This window comes from Phodopus roborovskii, unplaced genomic scaffold (assembly GCF_943737965.1).
Source record: "Phodopus roborovskii unplaced genomic scaffold, PHOROB, whole genome shotgun sequence".
NCBI classification, from domain to species: Eukaryota; Metazoa; Chordata; class Mammalia; order Rodentia; family Cricetidae; genus Phodopus; species Phodopus roborovskii.
The window spans coordinates 21,976,133-21,999,853 of NW_026126517.1; the positions used below are offsets into that span (position 1 = coordinate 21,976,133).

The window sequence follows — 23,721 nt, forward strand, 5'->3', positions numbered from 1 at the left end:
AAGTTTTAAGAAAAAAAGAACAAGTCGGGCGTTGGTGGTGCACACCTTTAATTCCAGCACTCAGGAGGCAGAGACAGGCGGGTCTCTGTGAGTTTGAGACCAGCCTGGACTACAACAACCAGTTCTAGGATAGCCTCCAAAGCCACAGAGAAATCCTGTCTCGAAAACCAAAAAAAAAAAAAAGAGCAAAGAACAAGAGCCACTCTGAAGAAGCCATCATTAGAATTGCCATTCAGCAGCAGCCAGTACAGAAATCTAAAACACACCGGCTTAAACAGAAAGGGCTTTGTCTCATCTAACTGGAATCTAGGACTATTGTGAGTAAAAGAGGCTGTCCAGTACAAAGAGGCTGAAGCAGGAGGTTTGCTGTGAGTTTGAGCCAGTCTGGGATAGTTAGTTCTTGGCAAGCTTGGGCTATGAGAACTTGTCCCAGAAAAAACCAAAACCATGGAGCTAGAGAGATGGCTCAGTGGTTAAAAGTATATGCAGAGGACTTGAGTTTGCCAGCACCCATGTCAGTCAGTTCACAGCCTCCATAGTTGCATGTGCAAACATGAACACACGAGGAGAACACACACAGACACACACACACAAATCATTTTTTTTTCAAGACAAGTCTTCTCTATGTACCCCTGGCTGTTCTGGAACTCACTCTGTAGACCAGGCTGGCCTTGAACTCACAGAGATCCACCCTCCTCTGCCTACAGAGTGCTAGGATTAAAAGCATAACCCAGCAAAAATAAGCCTAATAAAAATAAAAACGTAGCAGGGCATGAGGGCATATGTCTTTAATCCCAGCCCTCCAAAGACAGAAGCAGGCAGATCTCTGTGAATTCGAAGCCGGCTTTGTCTATATAGTAGTAAGATGCCCTAGAACAGGCCTGGAGAGATGGCTCAGAGGTTAAGAGCACAAGCTGCTCTTTTAGAGGTCCTGAGTTCAGTCCCCGGCAAACACATGGTGGCTCACAACCATCTGTAATGAGATCTGATGCCCTCTTCTGGCCTGCAGGATTACATGCAGGTAGAACACTGTATACATAATAAATAACTCTTAGAAAAAAGTACCCTAAAACAAATAACAATGAAAAGATCTACAAAGGCAGGGACATACCCATCCAGGGGCTACCAGTCTATTACTGTATGGGCAAGCTCTCATTGTGTTTGCTAGGATTTAGTTCTGATCTTTCAAAGAGATTTATGAAGACTGTAAATCTCAGGGGTTGCTCAACCATGGGGGCAGCATGGCTTGAGTTAGATCACCAGGTGGCACTTTGCTGACATGAACTGTGGCAGAAGCACCTGGTCTAGCAGGGAGCTGGCTACTCAGTCGCTTGGGCATGGTGGGTCCCCTAACCCCGTGCCATGTTCCCACGGGGAGACAGGAAGCCACAGTGGTTGGGGTGCTAATAAGAGTTTGTGCAGGTAGAGTAGGCAGAAGTCATGCAGAAAGCTGCAGCTGGCTGGCATGGGGCCAGATTGAGCCTGCACTCCCTTTCTGCAAAATTGCTGCCCTGTGCAGAAAGGAAGAAGGATGCTGAGACACCTGCTTGTGTGTGCAAGGGCTGTGGTTTGAGATGGGAGGCTCTGCCCTGGGGGTGAGGGTGGCACTGCATGGATCTAGCTGCCAGCTAGACTGCAGAGAAGCAAGTCCCATGTGCCTGGCCCCACAGACACACACACACACACACACACACACACACCCTCCACCCCTGCTTTTCTAGGTTTCAAGTATAGCCCTCCTGCACCCCTGTCCTGTAAGCCTTGCCCTTTCCTTACTAGGGTCTCTCCTGTCCAAGGGACAGTCCAGAGCAGGACCCAAACTCTAAGAGGTCCCACTGCCAAGCGCCCACTTCTGCCACCATGTTGCCCACTGAAACAAGTCTGCATCACAGACCTTGGACAGTTCTCTGGAAGGGGAAGTGTCAGCCTGTTTCCTTGCACCGATGGCTCCCTCAACACCAAACCTTAAACCTTGGGGCAACCTATAGCCGCACGAGGTCCTAAAGCTGCTGGCTAGAGCTCACCCGCTGTGCTAATGGCCAGAGCCTTCTGTCTGGGCTGCTATTTGGACCTTCCATGGCTCTTCTCTCTAGTGTTCAAGCAAACATGTCCTAGCCTGGGTGTGAGGGGAGCCTCCCCTGCTGCTGCCTGTGACCCAGGGCAAGTCAAACCTTCCTCTGAGCCTCAGCTTCCGCAGCAGAAGCTGGGTGAGGACATGGCCGTGCCTCACTCCATGTGGACTTTCAGCACTCTCATCCCATCCCCAGTCCTCGCACCAACGGTAAAGACAGTCAGAGGGAGGGACCGGGGGACCTGTGAAAGGTGAGCAGAGGGATGGGACACACCTCAGAGGAGGTGGGCAGAAATCCCCCGAGCAGTTAGAGACGGGACCACCAGGCATGGAGTCTGGAATGCAGGGCCCTGAGTTACAAAGAGTCACAAAGTCCCAGGTGTCTGGGACTGAAGTAGGAACAGGCAACTGATGGAGATGGCTGGAGGGAAGAGGGGATCAGGGCTGCGGTGGTAGGGCTGGGGATGGCACCAAGCAGGTCTAAAAGGGATGCATTTTGAAGACCAGTGAGTGACTAGTTGCAGGGCATGGTGGGAAAGGAAGGATCTACGGGGTGGTAATGGCACATACCTTTAATCCCATCACTCGAGGAAGAGACAGGCAGATCTCTGTGAGTCTGAGGTCAGCCTGGTCTATAAAGTGAGTTCCAGGACAGGCTCCAAAGCTACACAGAGAAACCCTGTCTCAAAACAAACAAACAAACAAAAAGCACTTGTAGAGTCTAGGAAGATGGTTCAGAGGGTAAGTATGCAAGCTTGAGGACCTGGGTTCAAATTCCCAGAACCCATGGGAAAAGTCAGGCACTGTCACCAGGGCCTATAGCCAGAGTATGTGGAGGACAAAGACAAGGGTCTCTGGAGCTCATTGCCTGCCAGTCCAAGCACAGGTCAATGAGAAACTCTATCTAGAGAATAAAATGGTACCCTCCTTCTCTGGCCTCCATGTGTTCATATTCATTCACCCCAATATGTGCACATTCACCTCATACAAGTACACAAAATAATAAAAAATAAAGGAGGCAATCAGAAACAATTAGACTTTGTCCTAAGCTACATAACAAGGACTTCAGAGAAAAAAAAGTGCTAAGAACTGTGCTGAGCACAGGATCACCTCTTGTGCAACAGTTACTGTCAGTAGATAGGAGATAACATAGCACATGGCCTGAAGTGAGCCTCTGCTACAGCCACAGGATGCAGCAGATAGCCCAGTGATGCCCGGGCTGGCTAGATCTGTCTGCAGGAAGTGGAGCTCAGAGATGATCCCTTCTGACCTAGAAATTCCTTGGAGTGGGGTGGGGGGGGCCCTATACACCCAATAGCTCATGATACTAAAGGCAGTGCCACACAGGGAATGACACCGAAGCCACAAAGTACAGAAACTTGAGGTCCCAGCGCTTGGCTGCCATGGAGGCCGTCCTGTGGGACGAGCAGAAGGGAGCCTGGTTCGACTATGACTTGGAAAAAGGGAGGAAGAACCTGGAGTTTTATCCCTCCAACCTCGCCCCGCTCTGGGCTGGCTGCTTCTCAGACCCCAGCATCATTGACAAGGCTCTGAAATACTTGGAGGTGAGAGGACAGTGGGCGGGGCTGGCGTCCAGGAGGCAGGGCCCTCCCTTCCCTGCTGGCAGAGCTTGTCTTAGCCTGCAAGTCTTGCTGAGGTCCCTGGGAGCAGAGGAGCGGCCCTGGGGCAGGAAGTGAAGGGTCAGGAGGGGCAGATCTGCCTTCCCTGAGGGCCCAGTGTCCTTGGCTCTGGCTTCAGCCGCCACCCACAGTCACACCAATGTCCGGAACCTTCTAGGACAGCCACATCTTGACCTACCAGTATGGCTTCTCTCTAGCTGTGGGATTTCCCAAATGTATGGAGGCAGGCAGAGGGCATCCACCAAGGCCTGACCAAGGGTATAGGGCAGTCAGGCTTGCACTGGGAGGCATGAACAAGAACACAGGCCCCTCACCGCCTCCTGCTCTCCATGTAAGCCTTCAGCTGACACATCTCCCTCCACCTGTCCAGCATTCTTCTGTCTTCCTGCAAACTGATGCCCTGGATTAAGGGCCTAGGGGTCCAGATAAGAGGTTCAAGGGCCCTCCTTCTCTGCTCAGGGTGGGGACTTTGGATTTTCATATCCTGGCTGGTGGGGGTGAGAGTCTAGGTTTAGCTAAACCAGTTTCCTCAGACATGGGAGGTGGCTTTCTTCTGGCCTAGAATTGAATCAAAACCAAGTTTGTCATTTATTCAGTCAGCAGTGTGTGAGGTGAATTGGCATGGGCATTCTTCTGTCTCCAGAGCCTTCCCCAGATGAGGCAGTGCCAATATCCAGACAGCAGCACATTCAGGGCTGTGGCGGCTCCCAGTGGCCACTTTTGGTCACTGCAGAGGCCAGAGTTGCCAGCCAGTACAGCTGTGCCTGGGGTGGGGGGCCTACAGGCAGTTCCCCACCTACAACAATAATATATATGTGTATATGTGTGCATATATATGTATATATATTATTGATTATACACAATGATGATTTCACTATGACATTTTCAAAGATGTCTATATTTTGATCATATCCATTTCCATTACCTTACCCTGTCCCTTCCATATCCCTCTGACCCCATTCCTCTTCCAAACTTGTCTTTCTTTTACTTTCGTGCCTCCCTTTTGGATGACTCAATGAGTTTCTTACCAGAGCATGGATGAGAGATCATTAACAGGCTCATGGGCCCCTCACCAGGGCTACACACTAAAGGAAGCATATCTTGTTCCTGCTGTAAACATTACCTGCTATAATCCCCCAGGGAAATCTGGAGCCTCGTGTGTCCCTCCTCCTCCAGGTCACGATGTTGACAGCCCAGTCTCCTCCCGGTTTTGTGCTGTGAGTTCAAGAGAGCAGCAGCCACGTCATGGCTGAAAGATAACTTTTGACAACAGTCCACCCACCCTCCAGCTCTTACATTCTACCCTCCCTTCCCTGGTGTTTCTCAAGCCTTAGCATCGGCAACACAGATGTCCCATCTATGGCTGAGTGCTCAACAGTCACTTAACCTTCCTCTTTGACCTGTTCTGAGTCTGTAATTGCTGCTGCCCATGGCATAAGGAAGTTTCTCTAGACCATGGGGTGGTGCACATGCCTTTAATCCCATTACTTAGGAGGCAGAGGCAGGTAGATCTCTTGAGTTTAAGGCCAGCCTGGTATACATAAGTTCCAGGCCAGGCAAGGCTATGTGGAGAGACCCTGTCTCCAAAACAAGCAATCAAACACAATACAGCTTCTCTGACAGAAGGAGGAATACATAAAATTATTTCAAAGGCAATTTCTTGGGCATACCATGTCCATTTAGCCAAAACAACTGTAGCTTCAACACAGGGTCCTGTCACTTCCCTAGCCCAGGGATTTGGATCAGGTTTACAGTATCAGACATGAATTCCTTCGTGGGTCATAGGCCTCAAATCTAACCAGAAAACTGTTGGTTACCCCATGGCACCTGCCACTATTTCACGGTAGGCACACCTTGCCTGGCTGATGACTAGTGCAGCACCCGGATCCACAGAAAAACCTCCCCCCAGCAATCTGCATGGTACCTTCCCAAGCTATGAAGTCTAGCCACAAGGAGGAAGCTCCCTGGCCAACAACTCATTGGCAGAAGGGGGAAGCCACTCTTGTACAACCAGTTGTCCTCAGTTTGTGTCTTAGAGTTTCTAATGTTGTGACAAAATACCCTGACCCAAAAAAGCAAGTTGGGGAGGTAAAGGTTTATTTGGCTTACACTTTTACATTGCTGTTCATCACCGAAGGAAGCTGGACAGAAACTCACAGGGCAGGACAATACATGAGGCCACTGGTAGTGGATCCAAGATCTAACACTAATCCACTAATGACTTAGTGGAGCCCATTCTATATGGAGAGATACCTTGTTTAGCCTAGACACAGGGGTGTGGGGGTGGAGAGGTGCCTTGGTCCTGCCTCAGTGAGATGATGGGACAGACTTAGTAGACTTCCTAGGGGAGGCCTTACCCTCTCCAAGGAGCTGACGGGAGGGGGAGGTGGGAGTGGGGGGTAGTGGGAGGAGAGGAGGGAGGGGGAACTGGGATTGGAATGTAAAAAATAAGTTAATAAAAATTAAAAAAAAAAAAAAGGAAAAAGAAAGAAAGAAAGCTAAGAATGAGCCTCGGAGCTGGCCAGCAAGCTTCTGCTACATAATGACTGTAAGGCCAGCCTAAACCACATGAGACCCAGTCTCAAAAAACAAAACACTGGGGCTGGAGAGATGGCCCAAAGGTGAAGAGCACTGGCTGCTCTTCCAGAGGACCTGAGTTCCATTCCCAGCAACCATATGGTGGCTCACAACCATCTATAATGAGATCTGGTGCCCTCTTCTGGTGTGCAAGCCTGAATGCAGATAACTGTACACATAATAAATAAATAAAATGTTAAAAACAAAACGAAACAAAAAACCAAAAAACAAAAGACGCCACTACCAAATCTAAGAGGGAGATACTTTAAGAGGTGAGACGTGGGCGATGTCCTCAGGACACCGAAGGCAAGCTCTTGCAGGAGACTATGGGATACCAGTTTCTCAGTGTTGCTGTTGCCTGGCCTATGGTGTATGTACTGTGTTCCACACATGGTCCTGCCACTTAATTTTGGACTTTCACAATGGCCCCAAAGATTGGGTCACTCCAGAACCATAAGACAGAGCCTTTTCTCTTAGGGGCTGGAGAAACGGCTCAGGGGTTAAGAGCACTGGCTGCTATTCCAGAGGTCCTGAGTTCAATTCCCCAGTGCCAACATGGCAGCTCACAACCATGTACATGCCAGAACACTGTATACATAATAAATAAAACTTAAAAGAAAACTTTTCTCTTTACAAGTTAATTGCCTTAAGTATTTCACTAGAGTAACTCAAAATAGATGAATACAATACTCTGGTATTTTCTACTATTAATCTAGTTGTTATCAAATATACAAACCCTGTCCTAGTGATGCTTGCAAAAGGTATTTTGTTCTTCCAGGCATCAAATACTCATGACCTGGGGACTACTTATATAGGTATGGGTAATTACTTATATGATGTCATCGTATTGTGTCCAACAAAGCCTCTTTCAACTCATAGACCTAATGCCCCTTATAGCATGCAACTAAGAAATCACAATTGCTGGTAGGTGATGGAACTCTGCAGACCTTTCATCTAGGCACTCAGTAGGCAAAGGCAGGTACTTCTCTCTGAGGTTGAAGCCAGCCCGCTCTACAGAGCGAGTAAGAGAGGAAGACAGAAAGAGCCAGGCGTTGGTGGCATATGCCTTTGATCCCAGCCCTCAGAGGCAGAGGCAGGTGGATGGCTGTGAGTTCGAGGCCAGCCTGGTCTACAGAGCAAGTTCCAGGACAGGCTCCAAAGTCACAGAGAAAGGAAGACAGAAAAGTCGAGTTTCCCACTAGACTTTGCTCAGGGCTACACAGATCCAAAACAAACAAAACCGAGCTCTGCTCAGAAGCCACTAGGTGGCTCTGATTTCCGTCTCTGAGGCCCGCCTGAGGCTATGGAGGAATTTGTCACTCTCTTCTGCCTTCTCCTGGCTTCAGCCCTTGCTGATGCTCAGTCAACAACCAAAGTCAGTAGCAATCTCTGCTAGTGGGGTGCTGGCTAGGTGTGGAACTCACATCAGTCAAGTGCCCAGCATGGTGACATCTATAGTCTCAGCAGCTGGAAGACTGAGGCAGGAGAATTTTGAGTTCAAGGCCAATCCGGGTTGCCTAGTAAAACAGGATTGAATCTGTAAATTAGGGAAATTCTGGATTTGGTAACCAATCAGACACTGCCCCCTTCCCTCAGAAGCTTACTTAGAAATCGGTCTCCACAAGGCAGATGCGAACATCTGTGCTTGGTAACACCTGGAACGGAGCAGTGTTTAGCAGTGGAACTCCCCTTTGCCCATGGTAGGGGTTTGCATGTGGTAGTCAGAACAAGACTGATGTCAGACTTACCTTGACCCTTGTTTTATTACTATAAAAAGCTAAATTTCAACTTCTTAATTATTTAATGTCTATGTATGTATGCATGTGTGTGCTTAAGTGCTCTCAGTTTGTGCGCATGTGTGGAGAGGTCAGTTGGCTCCTACCAAGTGGGTTCTGGGGATTGAACTCAGGTCATGTGGCTTGTCAGCTTTGACCCACTGCCTTAAAAAAAAAAAGTAGTTACATCTCTTAAGGAAATTTCTCAAGAAGAAAGGAAACATGAGAAGTTGCTTGTTTTGTGAGACAGGGTCTCGTTGTTTAGCCCTGGCTGTCCTGGAACTCACTATGTAGAGCAGGCTGACCCAAACTCACAGAGATTCTGACCTGGATGCATGAAGTGTTTCTTTTCTTTATCATGTACATTGGTGCTTTGACTGCATGTGTGTCTGTGTGAGGATGTTGAGTCCCCTTGGAACTGGAGTTACAGACAGTTGTGAGCTGCCATGTGGGTGCTGGGAATTGAACCCAGGTCCTCCAAAAGAGTAGTCAGTACTCTTAACCACTGAACTATCTCTCTAGCCTCTACATGAAGTATTTCTTTTTTGTTTTCCAAGACAGAGTTTCTCTGTATTGCTTTGGAGCCTGTCCTGGAACTAGTTCTGTAGACCAGGCTGGACTCGAACTCACAGCCATCCACCTGCCTCTGCCTCCTGAGTGCTGAGATTAAAGGCTTGCGCCACCTCTGGCTGGCTACATGAAGTGTTTCTGAGAGCAGCTAAGAGCTGGTTGGCAGGCACCCTGCCTGACTCTTCCACTTGAATTTTGTTGGCTCTTCCATGTAGTCTTCTTTCTCTTTCCTTTGGAGACACGGTCTAATGTAGCTTAGGCTAGCCTCAGACTTTGTACATAGCTGAGACTGGATGCCAGGTCTGGCTTCCCTTCTGAAGTTTTCTGCATCTTTTAGTGGCAGTGGGATTCCTGTTGCTGTAACAAAATCCCTGGAACCACTCAATTTTTTAAATTAATTAATTAATTTTTAAAATTTTATGTGCACTGTTGTTTTGCCACAGGTATTGGATCCCCTGGAACTGGAGTTAAACAGTTGTATGCTGCCATGTGGGTGCTGGTAATTAAACCCTGGTCCTCCTGAAGAGCAATCAATGCTCTTAACCACTGAGCCATCTTTCCAGCCCCAGGAACCACTCAATTTAAAGGAGGACTTTTTCATTTGTTTGTTTTGTTTATCAAGACAGGGTTTCTCTGTGTAGCTTTGGAGCCTGACCTGGAACTCACTTTGCAGACCAGGCTGACCTCAAACTTTCAGAGATCCACCTGTCTCCTGAGTTCTGGGATTAAAGGTCTGTGCCATCACTGCCTGGCAAAGGAGGATGTTTTGGGGAGATGTGGTGCACTCCTTTAATTCCTTCTTGGGAGGAAGAGGAAGATGGATCTATATGAGTTCTAGGCCAGCCTGGTCCACATAGTGAGTTCCACACTAGCCAAGGCTACATAGTGAGACCAAAAAAAAAAAAAAAAAAAAAAAAAAAAATGGAGGGAAGGTTTCTTTTTGGCACATGTGTTCAAATGCTTTAGGCCAGGTTGTTTTGGATGAGCTGGAAGGGGAAATAAATGCACGTATGGATGCACTCCCTGTGCCCTGCTTCCTCATCTGGGTCCCACCTTACAGGCTCCATCCCCTCCAAATGTTAAGCTCTTCTAACCATGACAACACTGATCCAACCATCTCCCAAGAGTAGCTGCACCTTTGAACACAGTTGTATTTGGGGACCAAGGCTTCAGTACAGGAGCTTGGGGACCATTTCAGATCCAAAGCAGAAAGATGGGACACAGGGTCTCTGTGATGTGTCATCAGACCAAGCACAAGATGGCTCATCATCTCAGACCACTTTACAGCAAACCATGGGCCCTTAATCACAAGCAGGCCCTGGACAAAGACTGTGACTTGCTCTAGTAGGATACAGGTCAGCTGTCCTCAGTGTCTGCACTTTTGAATTGCTTGGTTCTGATGAGATAGGTCCCGTTGATGACTGCCCTTCAGCTTCTTGGCCTTACCTTCCCGACGTCCACCATATTAATTTCTCTGGTGTCCCATTCTCCTCCAGAGTGCTAAGAGCTCCTTGGCAGCCATCTTTTCCATTCCAGCTTTATCCTATCTAAAGAGAAGAGCAAAATCCCAAGGAAGAATTATGAACCAGTTAACTTGCCATTGTGAATTGTGAATTCCATACTAAAGCCAAAGAAGTCCCTTAGGGTGGTGACAAAATGTGATATCGGGGTCCAAGGAGTTAGTCACTCTCTTAAAGTTGAGAGGCTGAATAATTACGTTTGGCCTAAAGCTACTTTGCACCCCTGTAAACTATAAGCAAACTTAGTGAGCAATCAGTGGAGTCTAACTGGGGGGGGGGGGGGGGACTGCCTTACAGGTAGCCAAACACAGCTGCCGAGCTGTCAACCAATCACAGGCTGAGAAGTGCTCCCAGTCCACAGAAGGCAAAAGTCCAGTGGTAAGGGCTGTCTCTGACGTCACTTCCTTTTACTTGCAGGTATAGTACTAAAGCTCTCTAACCCTTCACGGCCTCAAGGTGCCACCTGGTTCCTGAATCCCTCCTTTGCTCAAGTAAACACTACTCAATGTAATTTGTCTGGGTTTTCTTTTAGCAGTGACAAACACTACTCAGATGGCTGCCAGCCTCAGCCCTGCAGGAAAGGACATGCCAGCCACAGAGCTCAGAAGTGACAGCCAATAAACTCCTCCTGTAACCCCCTCCCTCCTCCCTGCGCCTCTCCCCACCCCCACTTAAGGTCTGGATGGCTTATGTTGTTGTATCCTTAGAGCAGCCTTCCAAGGGCTCTGTGTTGCTGCCCAACACACCTCTCCCCTCCTCACCCCCCATTTGCCACCGTGGGGAGGCATGAGCTTCTAAAAGCCTAACCCTGCTGCTTCAGCCCATAGCTACCATTGGTTCTCTTTGGAGAATGGAAGGCCTCTGTGTCTTGGCAAAACCTTTTCACTCACTGGTGCCAACATGTCCCTTCAGCCTGTCACACCACCTCCCCTGCACTGATGCCAAGTCTCTGGATGCCCCATATGGAGGAAGAGCATCCTGACTGGATTCCTCAAAACTCACTGCAGATATCATCCTGTGGTGGGCCTTCCTGACCCATCTTCCAAAAGGCTGTTCTGCGTCCCCACAGTAAACCCTGTTGATAACAGTGAGGGTCTGGATTGGACATCACATTGGAGAAGACTAGAGCCATTCTATTTAAAATGTTAAAATAAGTGGTCCCTTCTGATGTTAGCGACTTGGGAGCCACACGCAGACTTGGTGTCTAACTCATACATGGGTGTCCTCAGCTGTGGCCCTGGCTTCTGGGCGCCCACCCATATGACTCTGATGAAAGTCCCTGCACTTGTGACGTCGTCAGCTGGGATTGAGAAACGGAAGAAACAAACATTTGGTGGCTGCTGGGGTAGTGGCCACTGTGACTGAAGAGCAGAAGTGATAACCCACGCAACAGTGAAGCACATATCCCACCTCCATGGCCACACCTCAGGGCCTGGACTTTGCCTACCTGGGTAGGCAGGTGAAGCAGGCTGTGATCAGCAAGCCAGAGGTGCCAGGGCCTGCTCATTCGGTTCCAGCCACAGCCACCATGCCCAGGATGACCTGGGAGCTGCACGTGCTGCTTCTGTTGGGGCTGGGACTGGGGTCCCAGGAAGCCCTACCACCCCCCTGTGAGAGGTAGGAGTTGGGGAAGCTGAGTGTAGGAAGGAAGGCAGGGGTGGAAGGCTGGGGTGTGAGCTCACCCTCTGAGGACCAGCCTCTCAGAGGGAAAGGAAGCTGGGTTTGTGGGATAGGTCCTGTGCCAGACACCAAACCAATTGCGTTGGGACAAGCTGAGACTTTGAAGCAGCCTGTCTGTATGTGACCCCAGAGCAGTGACCACAGCCTGCCTGCCTTTGCTACTGGCCAGAGCTCACCATCCAAGCTTACTCCTTAGACTGAGCAGGGCTATTCCTTCCATGGTTCGAGCAAACTTTCCTAGCCTGGTGTGAGGGGCCTGTTCAGAACCTGTGAGGTTCAGCCTACCCTGCTTGCTGCTCTCTGTGCTCCAGGGCAAGTCAAACCTTTCTCCTGGCCCCAAGCATCTCCCAGCAAATACAAAGATGAGGTGGCATCCTGCCTCCTGGACATGGAGCTGCCATTCCCTCTTCCACACGGACTGGAGAAACTCTCACGCCACTCCCACATCACCAGCTCTTGCAAGAAGGGTAAAAACGGAGCCTAGGGAGGGAGAAAATCCAAGAGAAGCAGGGAGCTAAGCAAGGAATAAAGAGAGGGTGTTACAAGGAGCGGGGCTCAGAGGAGGCAAAGAACAAACAGAACTGTGGGAGGAGCCATGAGCAGAAGGCAAAGAGTCTGCAGTCAAAGGCTCCTAGGTGTCTTTCAATGGTCACACAGTCTCGGGTGGCCAGGACAGAAGTACGATTAGGCCATGAGGTGGAGATGGCTCTAGGGCAAAGGAGACCAGTGTTCATGTTCTGGTGGCAGGACTGGGTGCGGCAGAGTCTATAAGGGATGCGTTTTAAAGACGAGTTGAGACTTGTTGATGACCAGTTATGGAGTACAGAAGGGAAGGAAGTCAGGCTGTTTGCAGAATGTGTAGCATGAGTGCCTGCTGCCTGTCCCTGGCATGTCAGTGCTCTGCTGGGACAGTCTTGTGTGCTTGTGGATGGGAGCCATTGAAGGATAGGGCAGAGTCCAGGAGAGGAGGAACTCAACCTTGCAACTGTCGTCTCCCAGGGCACGTGCACAGGAAGGGCTGCCAACCAGGAGGCTCCCTGACTCCCTGTTGAGTGTCTTTTGGGGTCTCTCACAGTGACCTCTCCAGGTCTTCAAAGGTTAGACTGGTATTGTGTTGCCTGTTGCCCCCACCATAAATCACAGCATTAGTCTAAGACAGCCAGTGTGCTCCAAGTCCCAGGTAAACACTCACCCTGCAGCACATTCTGGTGTCTTAGCCCTGTTCTCTCCGGTGGCTTGGGGACTTGGTGATGCGCAGGTGGGGACTCAGCCTCTTGCGCAGTCAGAGCTTTTCTGCTGTGTGATGAACGGTCTGAAGGGTCTTCCTCTTGGCTTCCTGGCAGGCTATCTCTAAGCTCTTGCAATTTCTCACATGATAAGACTGTCTTTGTTGCTTATCGTTGGCCTTCACGACTTATGAAAATAAGGTGACTTGTGGCATGTGCCCAGGCAGTTCATGCTTCTAGGATGACTCTGGATGGGGACAGCCACTCCAGAAACACAAGAATATGTTTAGAGACTTGGACCTTTGGGTCACAGGATATCGTTTGAGTTTTAGGAAGAGGAAGGTTCCTGATAGCATTCAATCACATGACCAGTGATTCAGTTACTTGTGCTCTTTGTAATGAGACACTGACCCAGACTCTGAATCCCAGACTCTGGTGAGACTGGTTGGAGACACACCAGTGAGTTGGGAGAGCAGAGGAAGCATCATGAACGTCACAGGAGTCAGGCATCTCCCCGAACTTTCCTGTGTGTCTTTGTTTGGCTCATCCTGATTTTCAGGAATAATCAGGTGGGTGATGGTGGTGCACACCTTTAACCCCAGCACTCAGGAATCTGAGTTTGAGGCCAGCCTGGTCTACATAGTGAGTTCCAGGACATCCAGGACTACACAGAGAAACCCTGTCACAAAAAACTAAAACAAAAGCAAACTATGATCACAGACATAGCACTTTCCTGGATTATAAGTAATGGAATCTGAGGGGGCCATGGAAGCTCCACATTTATGCACAGTTGGCCAGAAGTGCAGGTGGCATGAGGACCCCTAAGCCTATGGCTACCCCCTTCATAAAAGAAGGGCCGTCCCCTTAAAGTGTGTGGAATCTGATCTCTAGATGGCCCACCCCAGAACAGATTTCAGTTGGTGTTGGTGTATGGTTTAGGAGAATGGCACCAACTCCTTAGGGGACTGTTTGGAAAAAGGAAGGGCAAATGGTCAGGTGATGGTCTGGAGAGATGGCTCAGCCATTAAGAGCACTGACTGCCCTTCCAGAGGTCCTGAGTTCAATTCCCAGCAACCACATGGTGGCTCACAACCATCTATAATAGTACATGAAGAGTACTCATACGTAAAATATGAGTCAGAGATGAGGAAGTTTTCATTCTTGGGTGACCACAGGCTCCCTTTGGAACTGAAGAATAATTGTGCCAATTATGGTGCACACCTTTAATTCCACTACTCAAGAGGGACAGGCAGGTGGGTCTCTGTGAGTTCCAGGTCAGCCTGGTCTACATAGTGTGTTCCAGAATAGCCAAAGTTACAAAGAGAGAACTGTCTCACAAGCAAACAAACCAGAAAACAAGCGAACAGAATAGTTGTGTTATGGTAAGTTAGTGGTAGAATTTTGAGATGATGGAATCAATTCCCAGGGAACTGACTCTCTGGTACATGAGGCAAAGGACACCGATAAGAAAAAGCAGGGTCTAGAGAGATAGCTTAGCGTTTAACACCAATCCAGAGGGTTGGAGTCCAGTTCCCAGCACCCACACCTGGCAGCTCACACCTGCCTGTAACTCCATCTCCACGTGATCCAATGCCCTCTCTGATGCCTTGGGTACCCACTGCCATGTGTATGTGCATATTTTTTTTTTTAATTTTTTGAGACAGGTTTCTCTGTGTAGCGCTGGCTGTCCTGGAACTTGTTCTGTAGATCACATTGACCTGGAACTCACAGAGATTCGCCTGTCTCTGCCTCTCTTGTTCTGCGATTAAAAGTGTGTGCCACCACTGCCTGGCTTTAAAAAAATCTTTAAAAAATAAGACTATAAATACATAAGCAGGACATGGGATGTAGCTTAGCTGGTGAAGAGCCTGCCCTAGCATGAGTGAAGTTCTGGTTTGATCCCAACACTGTTCAAGCAAAGCAGGGTGACACCTACCTCTAATCCCAGTACTCTAGAGGTGGAGGCAGGAGAATTACAAATCCAAAATCAGCCTGAACATCATCCTTAGCAATATCTCAAGTGGGAGGCCACCTTAGGCTACATGAGACTCTGTCTCAAAAACTAAACTAGGGCTGGTGAGATGGCTCATTGACTCTCACTGTGTTGCCCAGACTGATTTCCTACTCTCAATCCTCCTGCCTCACCCAGTTGAGAATGGGATTATAGGCTTGCACCACCACTTCCAAAGGGATTGTTCACCTCCTGTGGGGCAAAGATCGGATCTTGGCATGGCGGCCTTTGACACCTTCCCAGCACAATTGCTGATACTTTGGACTGGAGAATTTCTAGCTGGTGAGGTAATTAGGAGCTTACTATCAGATATTAGTTGATATTTCCCCTAAAACTAAAGGGAATGAGATATTGCGAACACCTGAAAGACTATGGCATCCTGGGAAATGTTAGAATGATGCTATCAGAGGCAGGTCTGTGCCCTCTGGACTCCCTCAATGGACCCACTGTTTTATGAAAGTCTATTCCAAGGTGAACATGGAACATGCTGTTTTGATTCAAGGAAATAAAAAATCAACTCCATGGGCTGAATTGAAGACTCTTTGCCGTTGAGTTTGGTTTTCACAAACTCTTCAGCAGGGGCTAATGGCTTGGTTCTTAGTGGTCAGGCAGAAAGATAATGGAAAGATAATTATATTCCCCTTCAAGGTTTGAGGGCACAGCACAGTTGGTAGAACGCCTGTCTATCATGCAGGAAGTTAATCTCTAGCACTGAACAAACGGGGCAGGCTGGTCCATTCCTATAATCCCATAACTCCGGAAGTGGAGGCAGGAGGATCAGAAGATCAAGGTCACCCTTGATTCCATATCTACCCTACGGCCACTCCAGGATGCATAAGACCCGGAATGAAGAAGGAATTAGAACAGGCACACCTTCACACGCGTGTGCTCACACTCAGGTTCCAGGAGCTCTGAGGGACGGTCTGTTAGCTTTTCTGGGTGACTTGGAGTATAGGAACTGAGGACTCAGCATCCTGACGAGCCAGTCCTTCTTGTGGGGGAAGGGAACAGTACAGCTGTTGTCTTCTTGTCACCTGAGCTTGCTCACTCTTACCTGATGCCATGGTCCCAGCAGCAGGACTGGGCTACGAGTGCCAGGGGCCAGTGCGGTTGTCCCCAAGCAGGAAATGAAGCTGTGACCATCAGCCTTCATGTAAAATCCCCACGGGACAGCAGTTTGTAACTAGTTGCTTCAAACTATCAGCAGCCTGAGGGCCCTCAAATTTATAACCAGCATCTGAAACCAGGGTAGTCTTATTATTAGACTTCGCCCTAAACAGTGGGGACAGCTTCCAAAGCCACAGAGAAACCCTATCTCAAAAAACAAAAAGCCAAAAACAGCAGCAACAACAAAAAAGAGTAGCTATCCCTTCTATCCCTTCCTAGTGTCCCAACGGGTGTGTCTTCTGCTCTGGGAGTAAGTCTCCGTCATCAATATTCATTAAATAAGCACGAGGTCCTGTTGGGGCAGTGCACTACTGCCCATCCCCAGGGTTGGACCCTGGCATTATCTAGCATTATTCATGGACTTGACCTTATCCTCCTCTTTACTTTTTCAACCTCTGCCCCCTCCTGGGAGAGATCTGCTTGCTCTAATTAATACTAATTGATACTTCTCATTAAGTCCAGGCTGAGCGAGCTTGGTGGCACACATTTGTAAATCTCCGCACCCAGGAGGCTCAGGCAAGAGGATCTAGAATTTGAGGCCAGCCTGAGCTGCACTGTAACAACCCATCTCATAAAAAACAAAAAGGCAGAGGCAGGTGGGTCTTTGTGAGTTCAAGGCCAGCCTAGTTTGCATAGTGAGACCTGTTTCAAAACTAAGCACAGACAATAACAAGAAACTAGAGAGGAGGCTCTTTAGTTAAGCCAGAGAACTCGGGTGCAATTCCCAGGATGTCCATTTGATGTGCTATCACTTGTCCCGCTGGTGGCCTCTGGGGTTTGTATCCTTCCCCACACCTCTCCCTTTCTTCTTCTCTTTTTTTAACTGAAGAATTCTATGTATATGTGAATGTGAGTGCAGTGCCCTTAGAAGTCAGAAGAGGCCATCAGATCCCCTGGGTTACCAGAGGCTGTGAGCTGCCTGCAAAGGACACTGGGAAGTGAATTCAAGACCTCAGCATCACCAGAACGTGCTTGTAACTGCTGATCCATCTCTCCAGCCCCTCCGCCCCTCTCCCTCCCTCCTTCCCTTCCTTTCCAGTGTCACTCTGTAACCTGGGGGGGGGGACCTCAGACTTTCATCTGTCCTCCTGCCTCAGTGCTGGCTTTGCAGGTGTAAGCCACCACAAATAGTGACAAGAAACATACCCTAGCGTTCTGTGCTGGCACAGCACTTACTTTCTGCCCCAAAGCAGCCCTTTGTAGTTTTGAGCATTTTCATTTGCATACAAGTCTGAACAGCTGCTTTCATGACCCCCTTTAATATCTACAGTGATTACTGGAAAGGGATTTAATAGTTCAGTTTGAATTAAATGTTTTCCATATTAAAAAAAAAAATAGTTCAGTTTGTCACTGCCCATCTGCCAGCCACGAATCATTAAAAACTACCTGTAAAGACTTTTTAAAAGAAAAATTATAGCTGGGCAGTGGTGGTACATAGCTTTAGTCCCAGCACTAGGGAGGCAAAGGCTGGTGGTGGATCTCTGTGAGTTTGAGGCCAGCCTGGTCTTACAAAGTGAGTTTCAGGACAGCCAGGTTTGTTACACAGAGAAACCCTGTCTGGAAAAAGCAAAAAAGAAAAGATTTAAAAGGAAGAAAGAAAGAAAGGAAGAAAAAATTGTGTGTGTGTGTGTGTTTACATACCTCTCTGCATGTAGATGTGTGTGAGACCAGAGACTGATGGCTAGTGTCTTCCTTTTAGCTATAGGGCCTTTTTTTTTTTTTTTTTTTTTTTTTAAAGAGGCTTTGGAGGCTGTCCTGGAACTAGCTTTTATAGACCAGGCTGGCCTCGAACTCACAGAGATCTGCCTGCCTCTGCCTCCTGTGTGCTGGGATCAAAGGTGTGTACCACCACTGCCCAGCTATATGGACTTTTATCATTTGATTTTGCTATTATCATGAGGCCAACAGCACAGACCATACCAGTAACTGTTCTTACCTTCTCCCAAACCACTTACTTATCAGCATAGGATATGGCCTTCCAGAGGAACCCTGTGAACACCTCTAAGCCCAGTAAACTTTTGTGGGTCATAGAAATTGTTCATAGGACTAAACTTCTCCAGGGATGTCTAGAGATGACCCTGGGGAAAGGAAGTTCCTTGCCCATAGATGAAATAGGCACCTCCTGAAATTCCAAGCTGTGTATCCTGGAACAAATGATTGTATCATAGAAAGTTTTGAGGGGTAGTGCCTCCTCCTTTCTCACAGGGTTTCTCTCGGGAGCTTGGCTGTTCTGGAACTCTCTGTAGACCAGGCTGGCCTGGAACTCAGAGATCTGCCTGCTTCTGCCTCCCGAGTTCTGGGATTTAAGACATGTGTCACCACATGCATCTTGGGAAAGATTTATTAAGGTGTTTCCACAGTCAGGCTTAGGGACCCATGGCTTTAATCCTGGCACTCGGGGGCAGAGGCAGGCAGATCTCTGAGTTCGAGGCCAGCCTGGTCTACATATCTAACTCCAAGACATCCAGAGCCGCATGAAGAAGTTGTTGTCTGTCCCATACTCCAGCCCCATCTACTGATCTCTGCTACCCTACTGTCTGCAGCCAGATTTACTGCCATGGGGAGCTCTTGCACCAAATTCAGATGGCTAAGCTCTACCAAGACGACAAGCAGTTTGTGGATATGTCACTGGCCACATCTCCAGGTAAAATTATCTTGCCTTCTGCTGACCTTCTTCCCAAAGTAGGCAGATGTGTGAGCAGCATGGGCTTCCCTGGTCAAGGTATGTCTCAGGGTACCGCGCTGATCCCTTGATGTCACCTGTTCATCAGATGAAGTCCTGCAGAGTTTCAGCAAGCTGGCCCTGACACACAATAGCAGCATCCCCAGGGGACAGCTTCAGGAGTTTGTTCAGAGGCACTTCCAGCCTGTGGGGCAGGAGCTGGAGCCCTGGGTCCCCGAGGACTGGAAAGACAGGTGACACTTTGGATAGAAGAAAGGGCAGGGTCCCTTTCTTGGGGCTGCCTCCACGAACCTTGTGGGGTCATCTCTTCTAGCCCTCAGTTCCTGCAGAAGATCTCAGATGCCAAGCTGCGTGCCTGGGCGGAGCAACTGCACCAGATCTGGAAAAAGCTGGGGAAGAAGGTAGCAGTGGCCTGGGCCTGCTTCATGGCCTGGCTGAGTGCTCCAGGCATGGGACAGAGCTGCACCTGTTGACCCACAGTGCCTGACAGCACAGATATTTCCTAAGAACACAGCCCACACCCCTCATCCCTAAATAGAAACCTAGAAAACACAAAGGGGACATCTGCACCTAACCCCTTACATCTTCCAGGGAGCCACCCATGCAAACGAGCCCTGAGACCTGCAGGCTACCCAATGCTGCCCTCTGTAGCCTGGAGGAGCATGGCAAAGGGTCTTGTCCTCTGCCTCTCTCCCTTCCTGAGTTTAGGAGCAGCCTCAATCATGTTGGTTGCATGTGGCCAGTGTGCGTTCAGCTGAGGGACTTCTCTTGCCTGCCTGGTGGTCTGCCCTAAGGTTGGCCAGGACCAGCCAGTCCAGTAGATCCACACCTGTTCCCCATTCTGCTGTTTGCTGACATGATTGAGACTGGTTGAGCTCCCTGCTAACACACTTACACTTGGCAGGAACGGGTCGAAGAAGGACCCAAGGGGCCTCATGCCAGTCCTCACTGCCTCCCGATCTCCTCAACTGCCCCTGGGAAAGAGCATGGGTTTCATCATTCTGGAAGGGGGACTGGAAGAGTGCTTCACTTCTTTGGCTTCTATAGCCTTGCCTCATCCACTCAGCCTCATCTGGGTCACAACACTGGATACTGCCAGTGGCTGCCTATCTGATTCCATGCTGAGTGGTCCATGCTTCAGCATACCACCAAGTTGAGCCAGGACCCCTGAGGCTGGCAGGACACTAAGACTCTTAGAAGCTGGACAAGACAGCAAAACAGAAGGAGCAATGGAACCAGCCCCCCTGCCCCCACCCTCGGCTGATGCTAGGCTCCCCTGTGCCCTCTTTCTTGACTCCAGATGAAACTGGAGGTTCTCAGCCACCCTGAGAGGTTCTCCCTGATCTACTCAAAACACCCTTTCATCGTGCCCGGAGGGCGTTTTGTCGAGTTCTACTACTGGTGAGTGTCCACGTCTGGGAGGCTAGGGGCTCACAGAGGCCAGCAGTTGTGATGGGGAACCCAGGGCCAGCACCCTGTAACATGGGGGTGCAGGGCAAAAGATGACATGTGCCTATTCCTTCTGCCAGGGACTCCTACTGGGTGATGGAAGGTTTGCTTCTCTCTGAGATGGTCTCAACAGTGAAGGGCATGCTACAGAACTTTCTGGATCTGGTGGAGACGTAAGAAAGATCAGAGGCAGGGAGCTGGGCTTGCCTTGGTGGTGGGCCAGGGAGTATCTAAGCAGAGCCCCTCTTGGCAGCTATGGTCACATCCCTAATGGTGGACGCGTGTATTACCTGCAACGGAGCCAACCCCCACTCCTGACTCTCATGATGGATTTATATGTAACTCACACCAAGGATGTCAGCTTCCTACAGTGGGTACCCTGCCCATGCTGGCCTTCAGGCACATCCTATGATGGAGACTCCCCAGGGCCAAGGGCAGTGGCTATGTACGTGGTCTGAGGTGTTGCTTGTCTCACCCCAGGCAGAACATTGAAACTCTAGCCTCCGAATTGGACTTCTGGACTGTGAACAGAACTATCACTGTGAACTCAGGAGGACGAAGCTATAACTTGAACCGTTACTATGTCCCTTATGGGGGACCCAGGTGAGAAACTGGCCTGCCATTAGTCCCTTGTCTGCTCACTCTGATGTGAGCGTCTCTATGACCTAGAGTGGGGGTGACAACATATCAGTGTGACCCTGAGAGCCTCAGGCCCCTTATGCTGTGTGTGTCGGGGATGGAGGGACAGGATGGGGGGCTGGGGCAAGATGACTGAGCCTTCCAGTTGAGCAGAGTGGCTTAGTGTCTACTGATGTCACACTGGTGTCCTTCCCTTTGCTAGGCCAGAGTCCTACAGCAAGGATGCAGACTTGGCAAACACTGTGCCAGAAGGTAAGCAGGATCTGGGGGAAGGACCGATGGGACGGTCCTGAGCCTCTGTGCATTTCTGGGTTTGATCTGTGGCGGCTTGCCCCTCTAGTCAGTTCTGGTCCGTGGCTGCTGTTCTGTCCATACAGGGGACCGAGAGGCTCTGTGGACTGAGCTCAAGGCTGGGGCTGAGTCTGGTTGGGACTTCTCGTCACGCTGGCTTGTCGGAGGCCCAAAGCCTGATTTGCTTAGCAGCATCCGAACCAGCAAAATGGTGCCTGTTGACCTGAACGCTTTCCTGTGCCAAGCAGAAGGGTTGATGAGTAACTTCTACTCTAGATTAGGTGAGTGCCCCGTGAGAGAAGACCGTCCAGGGCGGGCTCCCCAGCTAGCTCAAGTCTTCACTTTGTTAGAGGCATTGACTCTAACAAAGAAAATGAGTCCACCCTTATCTTCATACCACTGCCCCTTGTGTTCCATGAGGACTCTAGGGCCTGTGAGGGGACACTCTGGAGCATCTATCAGCTCTCTGTCCATCCCCCAAAGCTTTCCTTAGCTCCCTCTGAGCAAGGGTCAGAAAGATGAACTCAGGAGACAGGCCCGCAAGTCCCTGTGAGCTGGGTAGAGTCATTAGTTCAAGGAGCCATGGATTCTAGAGGGCCCTGGGGAATCATGGTCCTTGTCCTTAGGATTCTTAGCCTGTGTGGGCAGCACACATGGAAAGGGAAAATCAAAGATCTCTAAAGCCAGGGACGCAAGGGCAGTGCCCAGTGTCCTTCCTGGTAAAAACTAAAGGCAATGCCACACAGGGAATGACACCGAAGCCACAAAGTACAGAAACTTGAGGTCCCAGCGCTTGGCTGCCATGGAGGCCGTCCTGTGGGACGAGCAGAAGGGAGCCTGGTTCGACTATGACTTGGAAAAAGGGAGGAAGAACCTGGAGTTTTATCCCTCCAACCTCGCCCCGCTCTGGGCTGGCTGCTTCTCAGACCCCAGCATCATTGACAAGGCTCTGAAATACTTGGAGGTGAGAGGACAGTGGGTGGGGCTGGCGTCCAGGAGGCAGGGCCCTCCCTTCCCTGCTGGCAGAGCTTGTCTTAGCCTGCAAGTCTTGCTGAGGTCCCTGGGAGCAGAGGAGCGGCCCTGGGCAGGAAGTGAAGGGTCAGGAGGGGCAGATCTGCCTTCCCTGAGGGCCCAGTGTCCTTGGCTCTGGCTTCAGCCGCCACCCACAGTCACACCAATGTCCGGAACCTTCTAGGACAACCACATCTTGACCTACCAGTATGGGATCCCAACCTCTCTTCGAAACACAGGCCAGCAATGGGACTTGCCCAATGCCTGGGCCCCCCTGCAGGACCTGGTCATCAGAGGTAGGAAAGCAGGCGGCTGATAGACCCAGCCCGCCTCTCCTTCCCTCCAGTCCAGGTCCAGAAACGAGATCTGAAGACCTGACCCCCTTCCTGCCTTGGGGAAGGGCCCAGGCTTCTGTTCTATCCAGGATGGGGTCTCTGAATATTCAGACCTTATCTGGGGTGGGGTCTTAGGTTTGGCCAAGTCAGCTTCCCCTCGGACTCAGGAGGTGGCTTTCCAGCTGGCCCAGAATTGGATCAGAACCAACTTCAAAGTCTACTCCCAAACGTCAGCAATGTTTGAGAAGGTGAGCAGCTGGCTGGGCTGTTTCATCCGGGATCTTCCATGGTTGAAGTGGGGCATGTGGCAGGCGTTGCCAGGCCTGAGACAGCACAGCCAGTACAGTGCAGCCTCTAGTGGCCATTCTTGGATACTGCAGGAGCCTGAGCAGCAGCCTGGTACATCTATCTGTTCCTTCAGTGGCTGTGGCCCCTATAGCTAGGGTGGTTGGCTTACTGGCAGTACCCACCACAACTCATGCTTTTGTTCCTAGTATGACATCAGCAACGGTGGACATCCAGGTGGAGGAGGGGAGTATGAAGTTCAGGTGAGCAAGCTAGGGTGAGCTGGCCAACACACTGTAATAGGCAACTCCTGGGATCAGCCGTCCCCAGAACAATATGCCCCACTTAGGTCTGAGATGCCCAGTAAGTGGGCCTAAAAGGGAAGATGCTGAGTGGTAATCACTGGTGCTCCTGGGGCCAGGGGATCCCCAAACAGGGCTTGGGGTCCTCAGGGATCTGGCCTCTCTCCAGGAAGGATTTGGTTGGACCAACGGACTGGCCCTGATGCTTCTGGATCGCTATGGTGACCAGCTGACTTCAGGGTCCCAGTTAGCTTCCCCAGGACTCCACTGCCTAGTGGCTGTGCTTCTTATCAGCCTTCTGCTACAGTGACTGCAAGGATAGAAAAGGCCTCACGTGCGCTTCCTCCTCTGGCTCCACCCCTTCCTCCTCCTGCCTCAAGCTCCCACCTCCCAGCTGTCCTGTTCATGGTGCCCTGGGGCAGGAAGGGACCAGGAGGTCAAGACTGGGAACTGGATTTCCTCCTGTAACCTTCACTAGGGTGGAAAGCC

The 23,721-nt window shown here is 50.0% G+C and overlaps 1 protein-coding gene across 1 annotated transcript; it reads left to right on the plus strand.

The window, feature by feature from the left end:
• Window positions 1–11,630: 11,630 nt before the first annotated feature.
• Window positions 11,631–23,543, plus strand: Treh (trehalase). Its single transcript, XM_051197287.1, has 15 exons — window positions 11,631–11,770; window positions 18,781–18,881; window positions 19,009–19,153; window positions 19,234–19,321; window positions 20,221–20,321; window positions 20,450–20,542; window positions 20,623–20,739; window positions 20,850–20,972; window positions 21,211–21,260; window positions 21,386–21,580; window positions 22,046–22,263; window positions 22,495–22,606; window positions 22,781–22,893; window positions 23,140–23,193; window positions 23,402–23,543. The coding sequence occupies exons 1-15, from the start codon at window positions 11,682–11,684 to the stop codon at window positions 23,540–23,542; spliced, it is 1,740 nt and encodes a 579-aa protein (XP_051053244.1). The 5' UTR covers window positions 11,631–11,681; the 3' UTR covers window position 23,543.
• The last annotated feature ends 178 nt before the right edge of the window (window positions 23,544–23,721 follow it).